Source organism: Syngnathoides biaculeatus, chromosome 9, assembly GCF_019802595.1.
Source record: "Syngnathoides biaculeatus isolate LvHL_M chromosome 9, ASM1980259v1, whole genome shotgun sequence".
Classification (NCBI taxonomy): domain Eukaryota; kingdom Metazoa; phylum Chordata; class Actinopteri; order Syngnathiformes; family Syngnathidae; genus Syngnathoides; species Syngnathoides biaculeatus.
Genome location: NC_084648.1, coordinates 18,667,990 through 18,689,319, shown reverse-complemented (window position 1 = coordinate 18,689,319; position 21,330 = coordinate 18,667,990). Strand labels below are relative to the sequence as shown.

The following is a 21,330-nucleotide window of genomic DNA, read 5'->3' as shown; positions in this document are numbered from 1 at the left end:
AGAAAAAAGCTCTGCCTCCAAACGTAGTCTATTGTCAATATGGCGTTGGAAACCGTTTTCATTGGTTGTTTATTATTTAGCACGCAGGATGATGTCAATAGATTTCAAAGTCATAAATTGTTGAGGTCCTCTCGGGCAGCGTCACTCAAAAATGTGCAATTTCACGCTTCGTTTGTGGGATCTTTTTAAAAGCAGTTGAGTCAACAATTATGAGAAACAAATACCATATACATACAGTTATTTCCGCTGCTGCGTTTTCACCACTGGGCTCTCAACAATTCAATGAAAACAAATTCTAATTATGAATAGCAAGGAAAATTGCGTCCTTGCATGGCCGCTCTCGAGTTACTCCAACATCCTCCCACGTTCCCCCAAAAAATAGCACGTTAGCTTGATCGAAGGCTCTAAATTCACCATAAATATGAACGGTTAATTAGCTATCTGGGCCCCGTGATTGGCTGCGGGTATACCGCACCCCTCAAACAAAGTCAGCTGCGATAGGTTCCACTTCACCCCTCGACTCAAATGAGGACAAAGGCGATAGAATATGGATGGATACATTGACAGATATCTGTCAACAGCCTTGCTAAAATAATTATGTTCTGATTATTACACAAGGCAAATGATTTGCATTAACATTTATGAACGTAGGCGTACGGGGAGGGCCTCAGCAGTGAGTTTCAAAAGGCAATTTTGAAGATGAAGTTCCTTGATGTTAATGGAGGAATGTGTCCTTATGCTATGCGTAAAACAAAAAGCTCCGAGTCAGGGAAGTGAAATCTACTTTTTTTCTTACCCCCTTCCCCATGTTTGAACACATGGGCTTGTGGGATGGTGCGCTTTTTTCCTGAAGCGAGAGTGAACACAGATGCTCTGACTTTGACGGAGAAATAAAAAATAAAAAAATGAAAACAAAACAAAAAAAAAAAAACACTTCACACTCCAGGCAAAATCATGCCACTCCGCTCCCACTCAGAGTACCTCGCATAGCCTCGCGCCTGCAGCCCCCCGCTAATCGACTGCGAGCTCGGCTCACATAAACACGCCGTCAAACTTGCCATCTGTGTGTTCCAAAACTATTCAAGACGTTTCAGTAGAGCCTAAACTGCGATTTTTTTAAAATGTAAACAAAAGGGGGGGAGTGACACAAATGACGGGAGGGCTTTGTGCTTACTGTCATTCCCGTGACAAAGCACTTTGACTCTCATTGTGCTTGCTTAACTGACTCACTGAGAATTACCATGGACAAAAAAGTGTTGGCAATTGTGGTCGTTATTCTGCCAGGGAAAAAAAAAAATGAAATCATGCGAACCTCGCCGTCTCCGTTCATCCCCAAAGCTGCTGGATGGGGTTGAGGTCAGCGTTCCAATCGAGATCTTTCACACCAAATTCAACCAACGCATTCCATTTTTGAACCTTGCTCGCGTTGTGCAGTAAAGACCCCCTCAAGGAACTGTTCCCACACAAAGCCAGACATATCAAATTGTCCAAAATCTAACGAAAAAATAAATCATACGAATGGGCCCGATGCATTTAATCAGTGTGTCCCGAGACTTTTGTGCATACAGCTTGGATAGCAATGGTTTACTTTACTAAGTACGGCGCTCAATAAAATGAGTTGCTTCACTGGCGTGTGTGATCTATTTGAATGTACGCGCGTGTATGTGTGTGTAATGTTCTGTTATGTTGCACAGAGGCGACCGTGTCGTAACGCCACTTTACTGTAGGACATCAAAGAGGCAACAAGCCCAGGGGGACAAGGCAGACATGGAGACACAGCTTTGATGAGGATGTGCAGATGTTTCATTATTAATCATGTGCCTGCGCGTAGCCAAGAAAGTGTAAATACACTTTGGGTTTTATTTTTCATTGAGTATTAATTGAACGTGTGCATTCCGCAGTGATTTACTGCTCGCAAACAAATGCATAAATTATAACGGTAAAACACAAAAGTGGGTTAGAGGACAATTCGGTTACACCCTCACTTATCAGAAAGTAATATTTGATGGACTTTGGTAAAAATGCTACAAATGTCAAAATCACCTCACTTGACCTTCTTTCAGGGAGTATTAAAGGGTTAACACGGTTACAGTAATTGCCTGCGGTCTGCAGGCTAAAGAGACAGAAAAGTTGCTGACAGTGAAACTGACACCTCGCTAAAATGCAAAACTTCAGTATTGTGTTGAAATATAAGGAAGGCATCAAGGGACCATAACTACCGGGAATTTTTGTCTTGTAGTGTAAGTAAGTGTCTCTGTCATGTGCACGTCGGCAAGCGGGGAAGGTGACGTTTTGGACGCCCCCTCCGGATGGTCTTCCGGAAGTTAGCCCATGAGGAGCTACCTGGTGGCTAGCGCCTGTTGCGGCCCGGAAAGCCCGGTGCCATACAGCATTTTCCAGGCACTGTACGCTTTCAACAGATGTATTTTTACGGCCCAAACGTGTCGGGATGTGTAAGCATGAGAAAGATTCTCAATGGAGGAGGATTTGATTGACAGTTGACAAGTCAGTGGGGCCTGGTTTCAGCACATTCAGTAGACATAACTTCAGCGTTTTATGACAAATTGTTCACAATTTTTGTATCCCTTATTCATATACTTCACTATCCCATGATTTCAAAAAATCTTCCGATTTAGCAGAGTTGCTAACAACAGTCGTTGACCTGTACAGGAACATTAAATGTACACTAGAGGGAGTTTTTACATACTAAGTATACAGAGTGTACACAGAGAGGACTGAGTACATCGAACAAAAAATAAACAAGAGATGAAGAAGAACATACAAACAAGCAGATTCGTGAAAGTGATAAAGATTGGCTCGCATCCCTTTTGGTTTCGTAGGACTCTCAAGCTGAGCCAAGACTGACCCGAGTCTTTGTGGACAATATTATTATGATAGGAATATTCTGTGTTTGAGTCCGTACATCTGACTAATATCTGACAAAAATCAGTGCTGACTGGAAATGTAGTTGGCTAGGTTAGCTCCGCGCTAGGTTCGTTTCGCACTCTTGCCGCTAATCAACCGCTGACCGGCTTGCTGTCGTATGCTTTTCACTTTTGATCAAAAAGTCAAATAAGCGGAACAAAAAAACGATCGGATGAGTCCTTGTGTGACGCTCGTTGCCTTATAATGAGGCATTTACTCCCTTATCGGAATGTTTTAAAGATCTTGACGGAATATTAGATAACAGTTGCTCATCCGTTGTAGTTATTATATTATAGCGCAATCCACTATATGTCGAATGTCACGTGTCCAAACAGATAGATGACTTCCGGTGTATGCTATGCTAACGATTATAAATGGTTTTGATGGGGTGATTGTTTTGAAGCCCAAATAGCAAAAAAAAAAAAAAAAAAGTACTTTATGGCTGGTGTCTAGGGACTAATATTCAACACGTCTTCTTGCAAATATGATATGTTACACAAACACAAACGAAGCATGAAAATGTCCGATTGATGCACAAGTTTTTAAGTTCCTCCAGACAAATGAACGGCGGCCAAGTGTCACGGAACGCATTGAGTTTGACTTTGGAGGCTCCACTTTCGTCATTTTTCCAAGTTTCCACTAAGTCGCAACAGAACAAACAAAGTAAAATCTAATTCTGTGATAAAGCCGTGAACAGACACTCTGCATGCACACTGTGACTTTCTCGGACTGCGCCGTGGAGGACAAATTTAGTGCAGGTTGCCATGGTTATGACACGGAACGCATGCACACACAAACAGACAAGCGAGACCACGAGGACGCACACCCACACGCATCTCTCGTCTTTCAAACCGCAAATGCCATGTGCATCACGGGGGGGGGGGGGGGGGGAACTGCGGATGTGGGCGTGTGTGTATCACGTATTTTAGGCACCTGTGGAAGCGTGGCATCTTTACCGATGGCGACTTGACTCACCGTCACAGTGGGGATGGCGGTAACGAGGGAGTAGACGAGGACGGGCGGCGCCTTGCTGTAGTCCTCGGGTCCCGGGTAGGGCTTGGAGTAGGCTTTGTCGAAGCAGAAGAAGCCCTGGATGTGCACGGGGAAGGTGTCCGTGTACTCAAAGTAGTACGCCAACAGCACCGTCCCTGCCATGATGACCAGCTGGAAGTAAAACATATTGGTTCCAGCGTTAGGGGTTCCCGAGCCGAAAGGTGTCCACCAAAAAGTGAAACATAGACCCTTTAAAATCCTCAAGCGCGCAAAAATGACGGATTCATCCGTGATGTGTCAAATGAATCAAATCTGCGTGGAGAGATAAGCGAGGGGAGAGGAGGAAGAGGAGGAGGAACGCAAGAGTGAGCGAGGAAGACGGTGGGAGACAAATCAGGAGAAGTACGTATCGACGAGCGGCGCCGAGAGCGATGGATGCCTTCGAGCGGCGCGAGCGGCCGGAGAAACGCGTTCACGAGGAGGAGAAAACACTTTTTGGGAGAGGAGGAGGACAGGAGAGGAGAGGAAGAGGGGGATGAGGCACAGATGGCGTGAATTAGAGCAGAGGCGGCGCAAGACGCAGACGGCGAGCATCTTTCGGCAAAAGGTCGGCCAGATTACACGCTTACGTGACCCTTTGGCGTCACCCAACGTATTATTACGCCGCGCTTTTAGAAGAGACCAGCTCCGCATTATGAAAACGAACGCGCATGCCCCCAAGTATGAAATATGACCTTTTCGGTCACAACGCATAAAATCAAGACTGACAACACGGAAAACTCACAATTGGGCGGAAGCAAAACAAAATGTGCTGAATATTCATCGGCACGCCAATTATAACCAGCACGCTAATTCCTACACACAGGCAAGTGTTCTAATTTCGTACGTGCAGATTTGTCTGCCTGTTCATAATCTGCAAAACTACAACAGCGATCACTTGAGAAACACTGAAATCAGAACATGAGTACTGTATTCAGTGAACATAAAGTACTACGAGATCATCTGTTTGTGGACCACAGAGCGGTCAAGGGCCGAGGTGGGCAAAATATTGCCCGTGCGTCACACAAGCATTTATATGAGCAAGTCCTGTTCCATTTTTTAAAAAATTCATATCGCTAACTTTCCCCACAGAAATTTGGAACTGTATTTATTGTTTTTATTTTTTTTCATCTTATTAAATAGCTGGGGCGGCACGGTGGGGTAACCGATTAGCGCGTTGGCCTCAGTTCTGAGGACCGGGGTTCAAATCCCGGCCCCGCCTGTGTGGAATTTGCACATTCTCCCCGTGCCTGTGTGGGTTTTCTCCAGGCACTCCGACGTCCCAAAAAACAGGCATTCATTGGAGACTCTAAATTGCCCATAGGTGTGATTGTGAGTGCGACTGTTGTCTGTCTCCATGTACCCTGCGATTGGCTGGCAACAAGTTCAGCGTGTACCCCGCCTCCTGCCCGATGATAAACTGGGATTGGCTCCGGCACTCCCGCGACCCTCGTGAGGATAAGCGGCTAAGAAAATGGATGGATGGATGGATGGATGTTTTCGTGTGTGTGGTAAGACCACAGAGGGTATCAGACTATGAGTGACGGCAAAAAGGGGAAAATACAGGAGAAACAGAAAAATATTCATACAATTATTCCAATATTAACTATATGGACAATTTTTCTGAGGCCATGCTGATTTGTCTCATATGACCATCATGTCAACACACTAGTGTCAATGCAGAAGATGAGACGCAAACGTGTATTTCGAGGCTGCATGCCACTACTCAATGTTTGACGCAAAATTAAGAATATATTACCATACGAAACAGGAAATTTTAATTGGCATTTAAGCGAATGCAGGATGCACGTTTCTGCTGATTTTTATTTCATATTTTTTTTACTTATGTATTCATTCCGAGAGAGTCCAAGTCTCCATCAAAGCTACCATCTCATTCATTATGGAGATCAAGGGACCTGCTGCACTTAACACTCACTCAGCCTTAATATGGAAGTGCCACGCTGACCTGATTCCCTCCTTACTGGATCCCCTTTTTACATCCGAGGCGCACTACAAAGGAACAAAAATGAATAACAATGCGCCGTTTGTATTCAAACATCTCTTGCAGTTGCAACTAACCAAATGAACAAATACTATTACAATGAAATGTTATTTTACTGATCCATCCATTTTCTTAGCCGCTTATCCTCACGAGGGTTGCGGGGAGTGCTCTAGCCTATCACAGCTGTCAACGGGCAGGAGGCGGGGTACACCCTGAACTGGCTGCCAGCCAATCGCAGTGCACACGGAGACAAACAGCCGCACTCACAATCACACCTAGGGGAAATTTAGAGTGTACAATTAATGTTGCATGTTTTGGGGATGTGGGAGGAAACCGTAGTGCAAAACCCGGAGGAAACCCACACAGGCACGGGGAGAACGTGCAAATTCCACACAGGGAGGGCTGTGATTGAACCCGGGTCCTCGGGACCGTGAGGCCAACGCTTTCCAGCTGCTCCACCGTGTCGCCCTATTTTACTGATCTCCTTTTTTTTTTTTTTTTTTAAAAAAAAAACCCAAACTATTTTACTACCAATTTGTTCAAAAGCGATCAAAAACAACCACGGTGGTGCAGTAACGACAACATGACAACAATTTCGATCAAGGGTTGTGAGCTTCGTAAACGCATGTGAGTCTATGTACACACACACACACTTAACACACAATGTATATACAGTACATGCTAATTACACTGTGTAATTTTTCGTAGTTTGATGTTTAGTTTGACAGTAATCTTCAAATGGGAGGGGCATTAAACAACTTAAAGATTCATTTTCTGAAGAACGGTACACTACTTAGCAAAGTGGATTTCTTGCGAACTAAGCCGCGTTCACTTGGCACCATGAAGCACCCACAACTAAAATCAAAATAAAATTGGCCCAATAGACAGCTAATCTTGTCGTTCCAGTCACTGATAAGCTCAAGGCACCACTGCATCCGTCTCCCTTTTATCGTATCTTGATATAAACATCGTCTGCTGAAGAACATTAGCACTGGAGTCGCGCCTGTGTGAGCACTTCCCAAGACGAAATGAGTCCACCAAACCGGTGGGTGATCCCGGGTTACCATAGCAACGTCAGAAATGCTATTCTTTTTTGCTTTCTTTCCATAGTTCAAGCAGACGCACCGTGAACAGGATTTTGTAGTAATTAAAATACTACAATAAGCTGGTAAAAATACTCCAAATTGTTCCTTTAAAGCGATTCATCACTGAGGACGGGAGCACCCACACACTTCTCTGAACAGGCTGGTAAATCCTACAAACACCCCCGGCTTCTTCTTCTTCTTCTTCTTCTTTTTTTTCTCCCGTGTATATATAGGCCGGCAATATCAAGCAGCTCTTTCCAGGGCCCTTTCCCATTTTTGTCGCCTCCGACACGAGTTCTGTGTGTCTCGACTGCGTGGAAAGGTGTGTGCGTGCGTGCGTGCGTCGCATGTGTGTTTATGCTGGCAGCGTGAGAGCATGTCGGCGGGCATGTGGGCGCAATTCCTTCATCTGAGGAAGAAGAACTCTTGACACACGCCGCCGTTGAACAGTCATCATCGGTACGCGCGAGGGAGGGATGGCGAGAGAGCGAGGTCTACGATGGTAGGAGTGACGGGCGAAAGGGGGATTTACATCGTCTCGTCAGGACGACCTTCCTAGCGGAGGCTCGGCACGTCGTTTAGCATCTGGTATTACATATAATAAGCGCAGCAGCTGACTGATCTAATTGACTACACTGTCAGTCCAACAGCACAGAACGTTTCACCTCCACTTGAAGAAAGGACCCACTTCTTGCCCGCGCGCTTGTCTGAATATTCATAGAGGTCACGCCGATGATTTGCAATTCGCGCCGAGTCACCGAGGAGCCTCCATTTGCATAAAAGTAATTCTCAAAGCTGCGAGACCACAAGGCAACTGCTGACAAACTCCGGCCGGGTCGAAAAGGGTCAAGATGGGTTGTCAGAATTCTCGGCGGCATTTATTAGTTTGAAATGTTGGTGAAAAGGGTGCTACCGCTGTGTCAAGGGAAATGATAAACGTCCTGAAATCACACAAAACACCTAAAAATACAAAAGACGTTAATCACATCGCCGGGAATTTTTTGGGGAAAAATTAGCCGAGAAACTCCAAACTGTTGTGATGTCACGATCTCACCCAGGACCTCAGGTCAGTGAGCATAAGATTTAAGAGAGATAAGTTGCAGAACCTAGCACACACCGCCACATTTCACATCAGAATAAGACCGCTTCCGAAAAAAAAAAAAAAAATCAGATATTTTCCCTAGTACAGGGGTGTCAAACTCATTGTACTTACTTAAAATATTAAGTTATCACATTTACACATGATATTAACGAACTAGTTTTGAAATCAGAAATCAAGGGTAATGGGCTTTTCGGCTGTTGTTGATGATTGGCAACACAAAAATGCTTGCAATACCTCAAGATCATCATTTATGATATGACGATTGGAAATTTTGGTACAGATTTTAACAAAAGAATCACGGAAGTTGATACACGTGATTTGCCTACGTGGGCCGCATAAAATCAAGTGGCGGGCCGGATCTGGCCCCCGGGCCTTGAGTTTGACACCCGTGCCCTAGTAGACATACAAACACATTCCATGAAACAAAACACTGGCAGTAAATGAGCCCCCAAAAACCAAAAACTTGGAGGATTAAATAGGCTGTGAACAAATGTGGGGTACAATAATTCGAGGTCCACATAATATTAAATAAAGACGACAACTGCACACAAGTTTACATGGATTTAACGCTAACCTGCGGGCATTAAATCAGATGTGGGCGTCCTGCAAGTTAAATCCAATAGTACATGTTCCGTTATACTTCATATATATTATCCACAATATTTGCTTTGCCTGACCACGATCATAGTCAAATTAAATCATTGATCCCACAGGTATTCGCCAGATAATATGAAATACTTAATCATGTGTTTTCAGATTCAACATTTGATGATGTAGCATAAGAAGACAAAAATATTCTGACAATTACATAAAAAAAAAAAATAATGATCAAATGGCCGTGGTATGCTGACGCCACAGTTTTAAAGCCGACTTTTCACTCAGCTAATATTTAGATGTGCAGAACTATCAGGTTTATAGAGTCGTGTGGACGAAATTGAAAGTGGTTCAGAAGATCGTCTTGAAAGATGAAAGAGCGCGCGATTGACTGTCATATCAAAGACAAACTCAATTTTCATCTGAGGAGATTCAACAGTTTGATATCACTCTCATAATAAGTCGGACATGTCCAATCATCCGACAAAGTCCAAAATTGTGCACAGCTCAAGTGCAACACTCGAGATGAGTGATTTCGTTATGTATTATATTATAGATAGCAAAAGCTTGTGGCGCCAACTCCATCTTACACAGAATATCTAGATCAGGGATGGCAAACTGGCGGCCTGTGGGCCATATATGGCTCACGGGCTCACTCGGAGCGGCCCCTTAATTCATTTTTGAACATTTCAAAAATACTCATATATAATACTCATCAGTTTTAAGTTGTACTAACACCATTCACCACTAGATCGTAAACAACGCTGAGTGGCGAATACAAAGGTGAATCTAAAAATGTTGTCAACCATGACAGCGTTTCTGGCAGTGATGATTGTTCGCATATCGCATAACTCTTCAACTGTACACAACTGTTAAAAACAAACTACATGTTGGGAATGGTGAAACAATAAACAGAACTAGAGCTAAATATTGAAATTTGTTACATTTTAGGTAGCTCCCGTCAGAGTCGATGATGCTGAGCTGATTATGGAGCATGACCCCCCCCCCCCCCCTTGACTGGCCTAGTGAACTGAAAAGTATTTATCAGAACATGTAATTAAGCATTAATGAACATACCCCTAAACTTCAAAAGAGGTGAAAAGCGATGTTATCAAAGCATCGCCGTGACGGAGGGGGGGGGGGGGATCTCTCTTTTAAAGCGCACGGATGTAAAACAAAATATGGCAATATAGAGCGTGAGGGGACTGATGTCTCTTGGGGCCAAAACTTGTGAGCGTCTTGTCACTGGAGCCAGATGGCACAAGAGTCAACATGCTCACGGTGGGGGGGGGGGGGGGGTGTAATGTATGTGGGTGCTGGTGTTAAGAGGACAGGTCCTTGCTGCGGGGGGGTGGGGATGCCAGAACGCTTGGGACGAGGCGCTCCGCTCTGCTCACAAGCACCTGATGTGCTTTTGAATGAGCGCAAATTGCAGCATTAATCGTGCACCAATCCCATTTCTAATCGTGCTTAGGGTCACTGGTGAGTTGTGTCATTTGTTTTTTTCCCCTAACTGACTTTTGGGCGGGGTGGAAACGGCAAACTAAACAGCGCATTGGGCAAAAAGTTCATCCATCCATTCTCTTAGTGGCTCATCCTCATGAGGGTCACGGGAGTGCAGGAGCCTATCCCAGCTGTCAGCGGGCAGGAGGTGCGGTACACCCTGAACTGGTTGCCACCCAATCCCAGGGCACATGGAGACAAACAGCCGCACTTGCAATCACACCTATGGGCAATTCAGAGAGTCCAATTAATGTTGCATATTTTTTGGATGAGTGAGGAAAGCGGAGTGCCCGGAGGAAACACACGCAAGCACGAGGAGAACATGCAAACTCTACACAGGTGGGTCTGGGATTGAACCCGGGACCTCAGAACTGTGACACAAATACTTTCCAGCTGATCCACCGTGCCGCCCTGCCCAATATGGAAAAATATATAATGTGTTTTTATAACCTGCAATGTAAAACGGTTTTTACCTCTTTTTCTTCACATTGGTTAACCGATTTTCCTGTACGGAAGTTAAGAATATGGAAATTTTACTTTAATAAAAATGCCTGTCAAATCAATAAAAGTTGTCGTGTTGAACAGTTGGACCCTGGAACTGATTATTTCTATAATAATGTTTCCAATCACAAACTGATTTTACAGCTTCACCTCTTATTTGCCGGCGGTTGCTCTACATACGCACAACTCCTCCTCCATCTTCATGGTTAGCGCGCCTCCTACTGTCCCCAAACTGCATTGCAACCCGATGCACACAGTGAAAGCAAAATAGATGGGGGAGGGGGGGGGGGCAATAGACAGCAAGAGGGGACAGAAGCTTGTAGTGAAGGGCTTGCCAACAGAGAGAACACTTGTAGAAAACAGAATGCAGCAAAGCAACTTTAATGAGGAAACGGAAAAAAGGACAAATGAATGCAAATTTGCAGGCATGTGGAGGAGGCTGAAGAGGACAGCGAGAGAGAAAGCAAAAGTACAAAGTGGGAACGACGCTGAGGAAGACGAGCAAAGCATCTTGACCGCCTTCCACCGTGTTTGTTTATCCCCACCGCGCTTTTGCATGACCACCATTTTGTTTCACTTCATCTGCTCTGAGAATTTATCAGGATTTCATACAAAATTATACCGCATGAGCCAGTGCTCATATTGCAGTAAAGTCGTCCATCCATCCATTTTCTTAGCAGCTTATCCTCACGAGGGTCGCGGAGAGCGCTGGAGCCTATCCCAGCTGTCAAGGGGGCAGGAGGCGGGGTACACCCTGAAGTGGTTGGCATCCAATCGCAGGTCACATGGAGACAAACAACCAATTGCACTCACAATCACACCTTGGGGCAATTTAGAGTGTCCAATTAATGTTGCATGTTTTTGGGATGTGGGAGGAAACCGGAGTGCCCACCCGGTGAAAACCCACACAGGCATGGGGAGAACATGCAAACTCTACACTGGTGGATCCGGGATTGAACCCAGGACCTCAGAACTGTGAGGCCAACGTTTTAGCAGCTGAGTCACCGTGCCGCCAAAAGTCATTCATTTGAAATGTAATATTTAGTTTTGGATGGATGGGTCGAATGCAAAGCAATTTTCCCCAAATAAACAGTCGCTGTTTCTGCCATGTGCACCCCCCCCCAAAAAAAACAAAACAAAACAAAAAAAAAAACGCTGGGCGATATGAAATAATTAGCATTTGTATGGGGTTTATGGGGATATACTTTGATTCGAAATATTATTTGCGTTCGCTGTATTTTTATACATTCCAGGTGTGAACGTTTTGAGTAATATTATCTAAATACTCTAAGTCACCTTGCTTTAAGAATTCAAGTATTTCGCGCAAGTGTAAAAAGAAATTAAGCAGGATGAAAAAAAAATACTCGCCATTTCAGTGACACGGTTATGAAATGCCAGGCTAAACTGACGCTTCTTCCTATTCCTAAATTCAGACAAGAAGAAGCAGACTTCATTTCATATTCAGCAATAAAAAGGAGGTCCACGTGTTATGATATGGCTCCGCCTCCCATCAATCCAAAGCGGTAATATGGTGGGAAGCCGGCAGCTAACAAGTGTTTCCGCTATCCTCTCGACAAGCGGGAAATCCCAGCGCGGCGGAACGTCAGGCGGGTGCTTTTCACGGAAATAACGAGGGGATGATCGCTGACGGTATCTTTGCGGACGTGTGGAGGGTTTTTATCTTATGAATCGTGTGAACGCGCCGATTGAAAAGGGAGCCTGAACACCGTGTGAAGTTATTAATTAAAGGCGCGAGAAAACGAGCTCGGAGATTAATCGTGGCTATATTTGAATACACAGGTTTGAAGCTGCCACACGTGCCTTTTCTGTCTCATTGATATTGATATGAATTGTACTTCGGGGACGTTCCGACTGCAAAAGAAATCAACATTTAGTCTTCTTATAATTTGGTATATACTGTATTAATAATGTGCAAGAATGAGCTTCGTTAATGAGTGCATCTGGTCTTCACACGTGGAAAAATTGAGAGCTTTGTTTTGGGGGGTGTTTGGCAAGCGCAAAGCAGTGTGGAACAAACATTTTTATTTGGAAAAGAGCAAAGACGCGCAACAAAAGGGTTGCCTGGAGGCAAAAGATGTTCGGAGGCGCAGTCATTCGGGGCAAGAAATGAGGACGAAGAGCGTGAATGCAAACGGAAAGCAAGATGTTTTGTTGTAGGGAGCTGAGGGCCCGATGCAGTCGGATAAATAGGATGCTATTTATAATTGGCGCAGTCAGTGCTCTGCTGAATTCACTACAGTAATGGAGAGCGACGCGCAACACTCCGGCGCGCCTCGAGTCTGCATTCCGACGACTCACCGGGGGTCTAACTGAGGATGATCAGTGGAGGGAAAAAAAAAAAAAAAGTCAAAGTCAAAAAGAGGACTTGAAGACATTATCGCTCGCAGTTGGGACTCGCTGGATACTGTCGCGCAATTGCCTCGTTAGGAATCATTTCAAATTCACACTGTATGCTCGGGATTGAACGCCAAATGTTTCTCCACTCCACTACAATGTGACGAAGGTCGATTATTTAATCATGTCATTGATATTTTTGCAGCACAAAACAACCTTTTTTTTTTTTTTTGCATCAAAGACCAATTTTATTTAAAGGTCAACTGTCATGAAATGCATGATTTTTAGTATGTTATTAATGAAAAAAAGAACAGCAGCCGCTACGGACCCATCCATTTTTTTCATCACAAAATAATGCTTTTGACGTATATGGCTTTTTGTGACTGCCGCCATGAGGGATTTGTTTTCGAGAAGAAGCAGGAAGTGACGTACAGGGCAGTAGCGCACGTTTATACTAGTTTTACCTGCTGGAAGGTAGCTCGTTCTTCCTTTGTGTTAGCCAAAATCCCAGCTCATTGTATTGCTGGATATTGCTCCAACACCGGAGGATGGATTTACCCGTCATAAGTTTCCAAAAGACTCAGTTCGTCGTGAAAAATGGATTGCACGAGTGCAAAGGAGGAGAGCTTCGTGGGTTGCAAATGACAGGTAGGTGTGTATACAGCTACTAAAAAAAAATAAATAATAGTTGGGGGGGGGAACGTAATCCGTAAATCAAGGGTGCTAAATATGTCGATGTGCCACCCCGCCCGAAAAAGTGATTGGCGGACGCGGCGCCCCCGGCGTGGCTCATTGCGGAATGGACAGGGAGGCGGTTTGGCCGCGGGTGGTGTTGTTTTTATCACTGCCGCGCCAAGGTGGATCAGGCGGGGAGGTGGTTTGGCCGCGATCCGCATATCATCTATATATGGCTTGAAACGATAGGGTAATATTGCCCCGGTCACTTCACTCAGTCGTGAGATGTTCTCTTCTTCGAAAAGAGCTTCCGCGTCTGAAGGGGCGTGTTCGTCTCCCATAGTAGGTGGCACAGCGTGTTTTTAATGGCGAATGTCTCAGTGTGACGTCACGGACAGAAGATGCAACCAATATGGCGAACACTTGGATATCGAGTGAGACTCTCCGCTCATATTTATTTTTTCGTATAGACATTGAAGTGAATAATGTTATATGTATTTTTCATTACAATATCTATTTTAGAATGTTAAACACTTTGCACTTGACCTTTGAAGGCATTTTTCGAGGGAGCAGCACCGCCAGTTCCAATGGGACCATTCGGTGACTGAATGGCTACCTCTACCCACGGTTTTATTTAAAAACATTTCATGGAAATCTCTTTGTACAGTCCAAATGAACGGGAACATTCATGAGCAGTGCGGGCGGTCGAATATCTGCTTACAGTACAGTTAATAATTTTGTTTCAATGGCTCAACTTTTTTGCAAGGGTAGATTTTGCGACAAAATGCACGTTAGCGGAGGTCCGTACTCTTGTGTGCCTCGTTCTGAGGAATGAAATTCAACATGGAGTCCATCAGCTTTAAAAAGGATTTTTGAGCGTTAATAATGCCACAAAATATTCATCCTCTTTGGGAGCGCAAAAGGAAAGGGAAAAGGCAGGCTCTCACGTTGCTCACTGCAAGAATAAGCAAATGGGGAGGAAAATGATGATTCGGAAAGAATAATGACGAAAGTAGAGACTTCAAACTTGGAAAGTTTAAGCGCAAGCTAGGATGTGCTATGTAAGATAGCGACAGACCAGCTCCGAGACAAGAAACGACTGGGAACAAAGCCGTCACCGCGTAGATATCAGGAAATGGAGGGCAGCAGAATGGAGAAAAACATTCGCAGTCAGAAAACGAGTGACAAGTGAGCGCTTGAGCGGCAACACTGCACTGAAGGAAGAGAGGAGTGGGAAATAGGTAATGAGATGGCAATGTAACAACAAAGGAGTGAGCGCCCTAAGGGGGGAGCCGTGTTATACAATGTTGCTTCAATAGGAACTTGATGCACAGGGGGGCAGAATGAATTTTAAAAAAAAGCTATATTGATCTCATTTTCATAGCGTAATCAAGAAAAAAAAAAGTGTTACATGAGCATCATGACAAGATTTCAAGGAAGGGCAGGGTCGGAGAGATGAGAGGAAAATGAAAATGTGCAGCGAGAAAGGAAGCACAACGGTGGAGAGGGCACAACTTTTAGTCAGGGGGGAGGGCAAAGGGGCCGAAATGGAGAGCTCCGATAGGTGTAACGTTATCACTCGAGGCAATGGGCGCCGGGAAGAAATGACACTTGATGGATCTTGAATCTGTCAGGGGGGGAAAAACGACTTGGGGGAGGTTAAGAGGCTGTCAAAGAGAATAATGAGTGAGACGAGAGGTGCATCATCAAAGTGTTACAAAAAAAAAATCCTTTTATCTCCAATTGATGACAAGAATAGACCAATGCGAGAGACCCAGGAGAGAAATAAAAGCGAGCTTAAAGAATGCTGGCTGAACCTGGGGAATTGCGGGATATTTGTGTAGCTGCAACAAAGGTGTGTCACGTTGCACAATAGTGAGCCCATCAAAATAATGCGCCGGATGCAGCACAGAGACGACGCGGAGGTGTGCAGTGAACCAGGTGGAAGCAAAGCCGAGCTTGTGTGCTGCTATGTTAGCTTCTCGCTAGCCATTGACTGGTTAGTTTCTATATGACAAAGTGTAATATGTACATGTATTTTAAAATAGCGTGAATAAATATCACAACAGCTCTCGTTTCAACAATGTTTTGTTTTGTTTTAAAAAAAAGGGAAATGTTAGTTAATGCAGCAGCCCTTGTGCAGTTAAAGGTTTTATGATGGCGACAGTTTGGAGCCTGCACTGAATTATTTAAAATTGTCATTGATCTAAAGGTGACATTTGGTGATGATAGTCGACCAAATCAAAAATTGAATACAGTAGTGCCACAAAATCATCCATTTTCTTAGCCGCTTATCCTCACTAGGGTCGCAGGAGTGCCGGAGCCTATCCCAGCTGTCAACAGCCAGGAGGCGGGGTACACCCTAAACTGGTTGCCAGCCAATCACAGGGCATATTCAGATAAACAACAATCGCACTCACAATCACACCTACGGGCAATTTATAGTGTCCAATTAATGTTGCATGTTTTTGGGATGTGGGAGGAAACCTGAGTGCTTGGAGGAAACCCATGCAGGCACGGGGAGAACATGCAAACTTCACAAAGGCGGGACCAGGATCGAACCCAGGTCCTGAGAACTGTGAGGCCAATGCTTTACCAGCCGCCCCACCGTGCCGCCTAGTGCATTTCAGATACTAATCACATTATAATCCCTCCCACTTGACGGTCATCTCATCTTTCTTGCTGCCATGTAAACTGCAGTCATATTTATTTTAAAAACCAAACTTTTCTTCTGAGTAATTTTTTTTAAATTTAAGCTTTAAATTATTTAACTTTGCAACGTCGGGCACAATACGAAGATGCAAAACGGAGAACAAAGCTCTTTCAGTTGATTGTTCCACTGGCTCGGAGGAGCTGCAGGCGCGGATTGTGTTAGCGGCGGCGCAGGCTAATTGGGTATCGTTCCTAATGAGGTCAATTAATTAGGGAACGCAGCTGAGACCACGAGCTCGCCGTCAGGTCACTTGAGGATTACGCAAGAGGAGTGAAGAAGAAAGTCGTGGGAAGAGTTGAGGATTACATTCGTCAAGGTAATTCAGCCACAAATGGGGTTTTCCCTTACAAAAGGGAAGCGACTAATATGGGTTTGTTTTTTCATTGAAATGCATTTCGATTGTGGAATTCCCCGAGATTGGCTGCGTTCGCCCTAAGAAAGCATTTCTGGACTGTATTTTTCTAGTATGGGGGAAAAAAAAAAACCCAGAAAAATATGTTAAATGTATTTTAAAAATAGCTCTACATAATCCAGACTGGTACATTTGCTCAATTGGTAACTGGTAAAACTAAAGATCAGCAATCAACAAAGCAATTCGTTCTGCAGCGTCCGTGTGATGCGTGTCTGTGAACGTGTATCAAAGTCAACAGCTGAAAACTTCTTCAGACACCTCCTCACCATCCTTAATGCCAAATATCCGTAATAACCAGGACAACTTCGATTTTGTTAAAAAAAAAAAACAACAACCTGTTCTAGAGTTCAACATCAGTTACCATGGTGAGGCAGCCAGCTGAAAAGCAAACCATTGCCATGACAGCCAAGATTCCTTGCGATTATTATACAGGCACCCATTTTGGCCTTTAAACCAAGCACAGTGGAAGATTCACGTTATATTTTTTTATGGTCTTAACGTGGAACCAGAACATTTTCTGGAAAAACGAGTCTCAAAAGTCGCGCAAAAATGACATCACGAGAGGTGTCCTTGAGTCTTTTACGTTGGCTTTTTGTGATAGTAATGAAGAAAACATGCTTTGCTAATCATGTAAAAACATTAATGGAAAACATTGTGACAAGGGATCATAATACAGAGACAAGAAAGGTGACATTTATTCATTAATTTTTACACGTTTAGGCCGCATTCAGAAAGCTTGTCTCTCCAATTTCCTAAATGCTCAGCTCCTTGGGACTACCTTGAAACGGCCGAATGCGACTTCTTCTCAAATGGCTTGAAATCCATAATTAAACTTTAGCAACGCAACTGTGACTTGAAATCGAATATTGCATTTATTATCTCAAAATAACTGCATCTGACAGATGTAATAGTCTACCGGATGCAACAGAGACAACTTCTAAGTGCCATTTTCCGATCATTTCCAGTTGGGCTAATTTAATCTCGTCGATGACATTTTATGGGAACCAGCGGAGTGAATAAGAAGCCGGCTAATTTCATCATTTTCCCAACCAACGGCCATTGTTGTTTTTAATCCGCCTTGAAAAGCGTGTGAAACGACGCAAGAAAGAAATGTGAAACCAGGTGGGAAAAAAAAAAAAACAGGAGAAATTGAAGAGCGCATTGATATGCAAATGAATCATTTGTCCATCAGCTATGGATGAGTTAATGTTCAAAGTGAGTCTCATTTTCACATCCAATATAATGTGATACAATGTGCCTCTCATTCCTCTCACTGTTTCAAATTGAAAACATACAATAAAAGAGTTTTTATGAAGATTGTAATACATTTTATACTCCAACTTGAAGACCAACAATCACTGCAAGTACATATCTGAATCTGTATCTACTTTTCAATAAGTTCAACTGAAGAGATTGCAGATGTCACTAACGTCTTCAGTTCCTCCATTTTTGCCACGGCGCGGTGGTGGTGAGAAGCGTGCGCGGCCTGGTGAACGCGAGTGACTGATGAGTGACACTTTGGCCAAGAGCAAAGCATTTCCAATTATTTCTTTAGTTGGATCGTATGTGCTCTATAGCCATATTAATTTGGGACAGGTGAAGCTAAAGGGATTTTAATAACCTAAAACACACGGGGTCGCGGTCGATCTTGAGGCAGTCTTGGTCGATCACACAACGGCATGTCAACAAAAACAAAAAAAGTCAGCTAATGTTCCCTCTAAACTGTGCGCGTGTGCAATTGTGCACCGCTGATGCAGTCTCTTCGCAGATATTCTGTGTTGCGCGCAAAAAAAAAAAAAAAAAAAAATGCAATGCAAATTGAAAGTATAACATCCAGCTATTCAGTTTGTGGCATTTTGCAATGTCATACAATGAGTGAGGGATGACTGGTTGTTACATCCAATGGCACACTTCACATACGTACTGGACAAAAAATGAAAAGTAGAAGCCACTAGTTTCTTTTAGGCAGCACACGGAACTTTCTCTAACAACGACCGCTGCTCCGCCACATTTTCTTTTTCCTAGTTTAGCACATACCCGCCACCCCCCTCCCCGGTCTGAAAGACGTACACTCATAATTACAAATGTTACAGTACTTACGCAGCCCATCAACGTGGTTTATAATGACAGCGTCCACCGCCGCTGCTTTAGTTAGCAACGCAGTCTGGGCAACGTAGAGGAAAGACGAGCTGGACACGCTGATTATGTTTACTTTCGATATTAATGGAGAAAGTTAAGAAAGAAAAGCTGTTGTTTTAAGATGCACTGACTGTCGGAGTATGTGAATAATATGTGAAAAGTGGTTAAACTGGATGAGATTTTCTCTTTTCTGAGTGGGAAAGGTCTTGTCTGAAGCCAAAGTAGAAAGTGCAGGATGAGATGGTGTGTCATTTTAAAATTCCACCTTGGCACCTCAGACTGATCCAGGATGAAAGCACAGAGACTACAGTGCATAAAAAACTGTATTTTAAATATAGGAGGCAACATAACATTAACCTTAAAACGGTTTGGGAGCCTCATCAAAACTGTTTGGGAGCCTCATCAACACCCCCCCCACCCCCCCATACAGTCATATACGCACAGTGTTCGAATTAAATTAAATTTACCATATTTATTTTATCTTGCATTTGAAAAGAACAACAAATGATTTACTGTATCTTTTTCACAGATTTCAATTTCAATTCACAAACTCCAAATTCCATTAATTTCCTTACACTTACAAAAATACTTGTGCGAACGAAAAGGAGAGTCAGGGCCTTAGTTCTTAAATTCTGACATTTGGCACTCGCCAGAATTGAATTACAACAAATCCAGTGGACATGCCATGAAATATATTATGCATGTCTGTTAGGACATGGCTCAACAAAATCATTCACCAATTCTCCAATTGTTTTAAAATTATACCCTCGTCATTTTGAGTTCTGCTAGTTTCCTAAAGCACCATGATCTTACAATATGAAATAACATCGCAGGAAGCGGCGGCGTATCACCCCTCCCACCTCACGCATACCTAATTAGGAGCAGCTGGCGTGCTCTTGCAACGTAGGAGTTACATTTAAGACGACGCCTGCAAAGTGTTTTTGCAGGCGCTCTTCACGCATCCGGCAAACCTTTCTCGAAAAGAAAATTGCGATAAAGTGGACCATCAGACGGTCAACGAGGAAGCGGGTCAAAAGCGAACCGCTTTCAGTGTCTCACCTCGACAAAGAGGAAGCAGGGTACGATGTAGGTGCTGGTCTTCTGATAGCTGCTGTCACCCAGAAGTTTCATGTCCTGCCTCTGGGCCGCCAGCCGTGTGGAAATCATCTGGAAAAGGTCATTGGAAGGCTTCATTCAGTTCACTTGCTTGATTTAGTTGGAGACAAATCAGTGAACAAAAGAAGAAAAAAAAAAAACAAAGTTTTGCTCGTAATATCACTACCGCTAGTAAAATAGTGCAATTTAGGCAACAAAACTCTTAAATTACAGTAATTGTATTAGATTTATTGAATATTCTACAGGTGTGTGGACCATGAGTAGGAATTTGGCATCTTTGAGTTGTTATTTTTTGCCCCGTAGAAAGTCTACCTGGTCTTTTAAAATGAATTGAAAAATGGCAAATGTGTATAATCACTATTATCAATCCACTTTCTATTCCGCTTATCCTGCTCAGGGTCACGTGCACTAGCCAATCGCAAGGCACATCGAAAGAAGCTAGATGACCATTCCCGTCATCACTGGGTGGCCACTGCACCCACTCTGCAGTGACTGATGATTGATTTGAATTGCATATTTTGTATTATGTATTTTATTGCATCATTTTCTGAGAAGCGTACACTGACAAGAACACCTTTCCTCAATTTTTTCTTGCACGCCATTGGTGAGAAGTGGGGATTAAGATGGGGCGGGGGGAGTTGTGCTTTTACCCTTTGATTTACCTTTATGGTAAATCAGATAACATTCATTTGGCCTTGTTGAACACTCGCATTTTTTTTTTCCATCCATGGCAGGGATTTATTAAACATTCAACTCTTTACTTTTCAAAAATTAATTTGTAATTTGCATTCATGCTTGCGATCATTATTGTTCTGAAGAACCTACGCTATTACACCCAACCCATCTTATATGATTGGAGGTAGGGGGGGGGGGGAGGACTTTCCACCAAAAGATGATCCTTTAATTATCCAAAGAGGAACAATTATGATAGCCAGATAAATAAATAAATACACAGGTAATCTCTGATATTGTGATTCATTCGATAGATTTCAGAGGCAAAATCCTCAACATACCAGGAATTCATATTCTCCACCATGCTTAACTGGAGGTCGCTTTTTTCCCCCTTTCCATAGAGGTTTCATTTCCCTGGCATGCATTATCAAACAGTATATTTTCATCCCGTTCAGAATCTCATTGACATAGATCAGTTACGTTAATTGATACGCTGCTGGTAGC

The 21,330-nt window shown here is 43.6% G+C and overlaps 1 protein-coding gene across 4 annotated transcripts in view; it reads right to left on the bottom strand.

Annotated features, from left to right (window-relative positions):
- The window catches only part of plppr2b (phospholipid phosphatase related 2b), a 49,962-nt gene that overhangs the window by 20,246 nt on the left and 8,386 nt on the right, over nt 1-21,330 (bottom strand). For all 4 annotated transcript variants that reach the window (XM_061829743.1, XM_061829740.1, XM_061829741.1 and 1 more), the window contains 2 exons: nt 20,098-20,205; nt 3,901-4,089 (listed from right to left, as the gene is read on the bottom strand). In XM_061829743.1, coding sequence (XP_061685727.1) covers nt 3,901-4,089; nt 20,098-20,205 — 297 coding nt within the window. The remainder of the gene's footprint in view (nt 1-3,900; nt 4,090-20,097; nt 20,206-21,330) is intronic.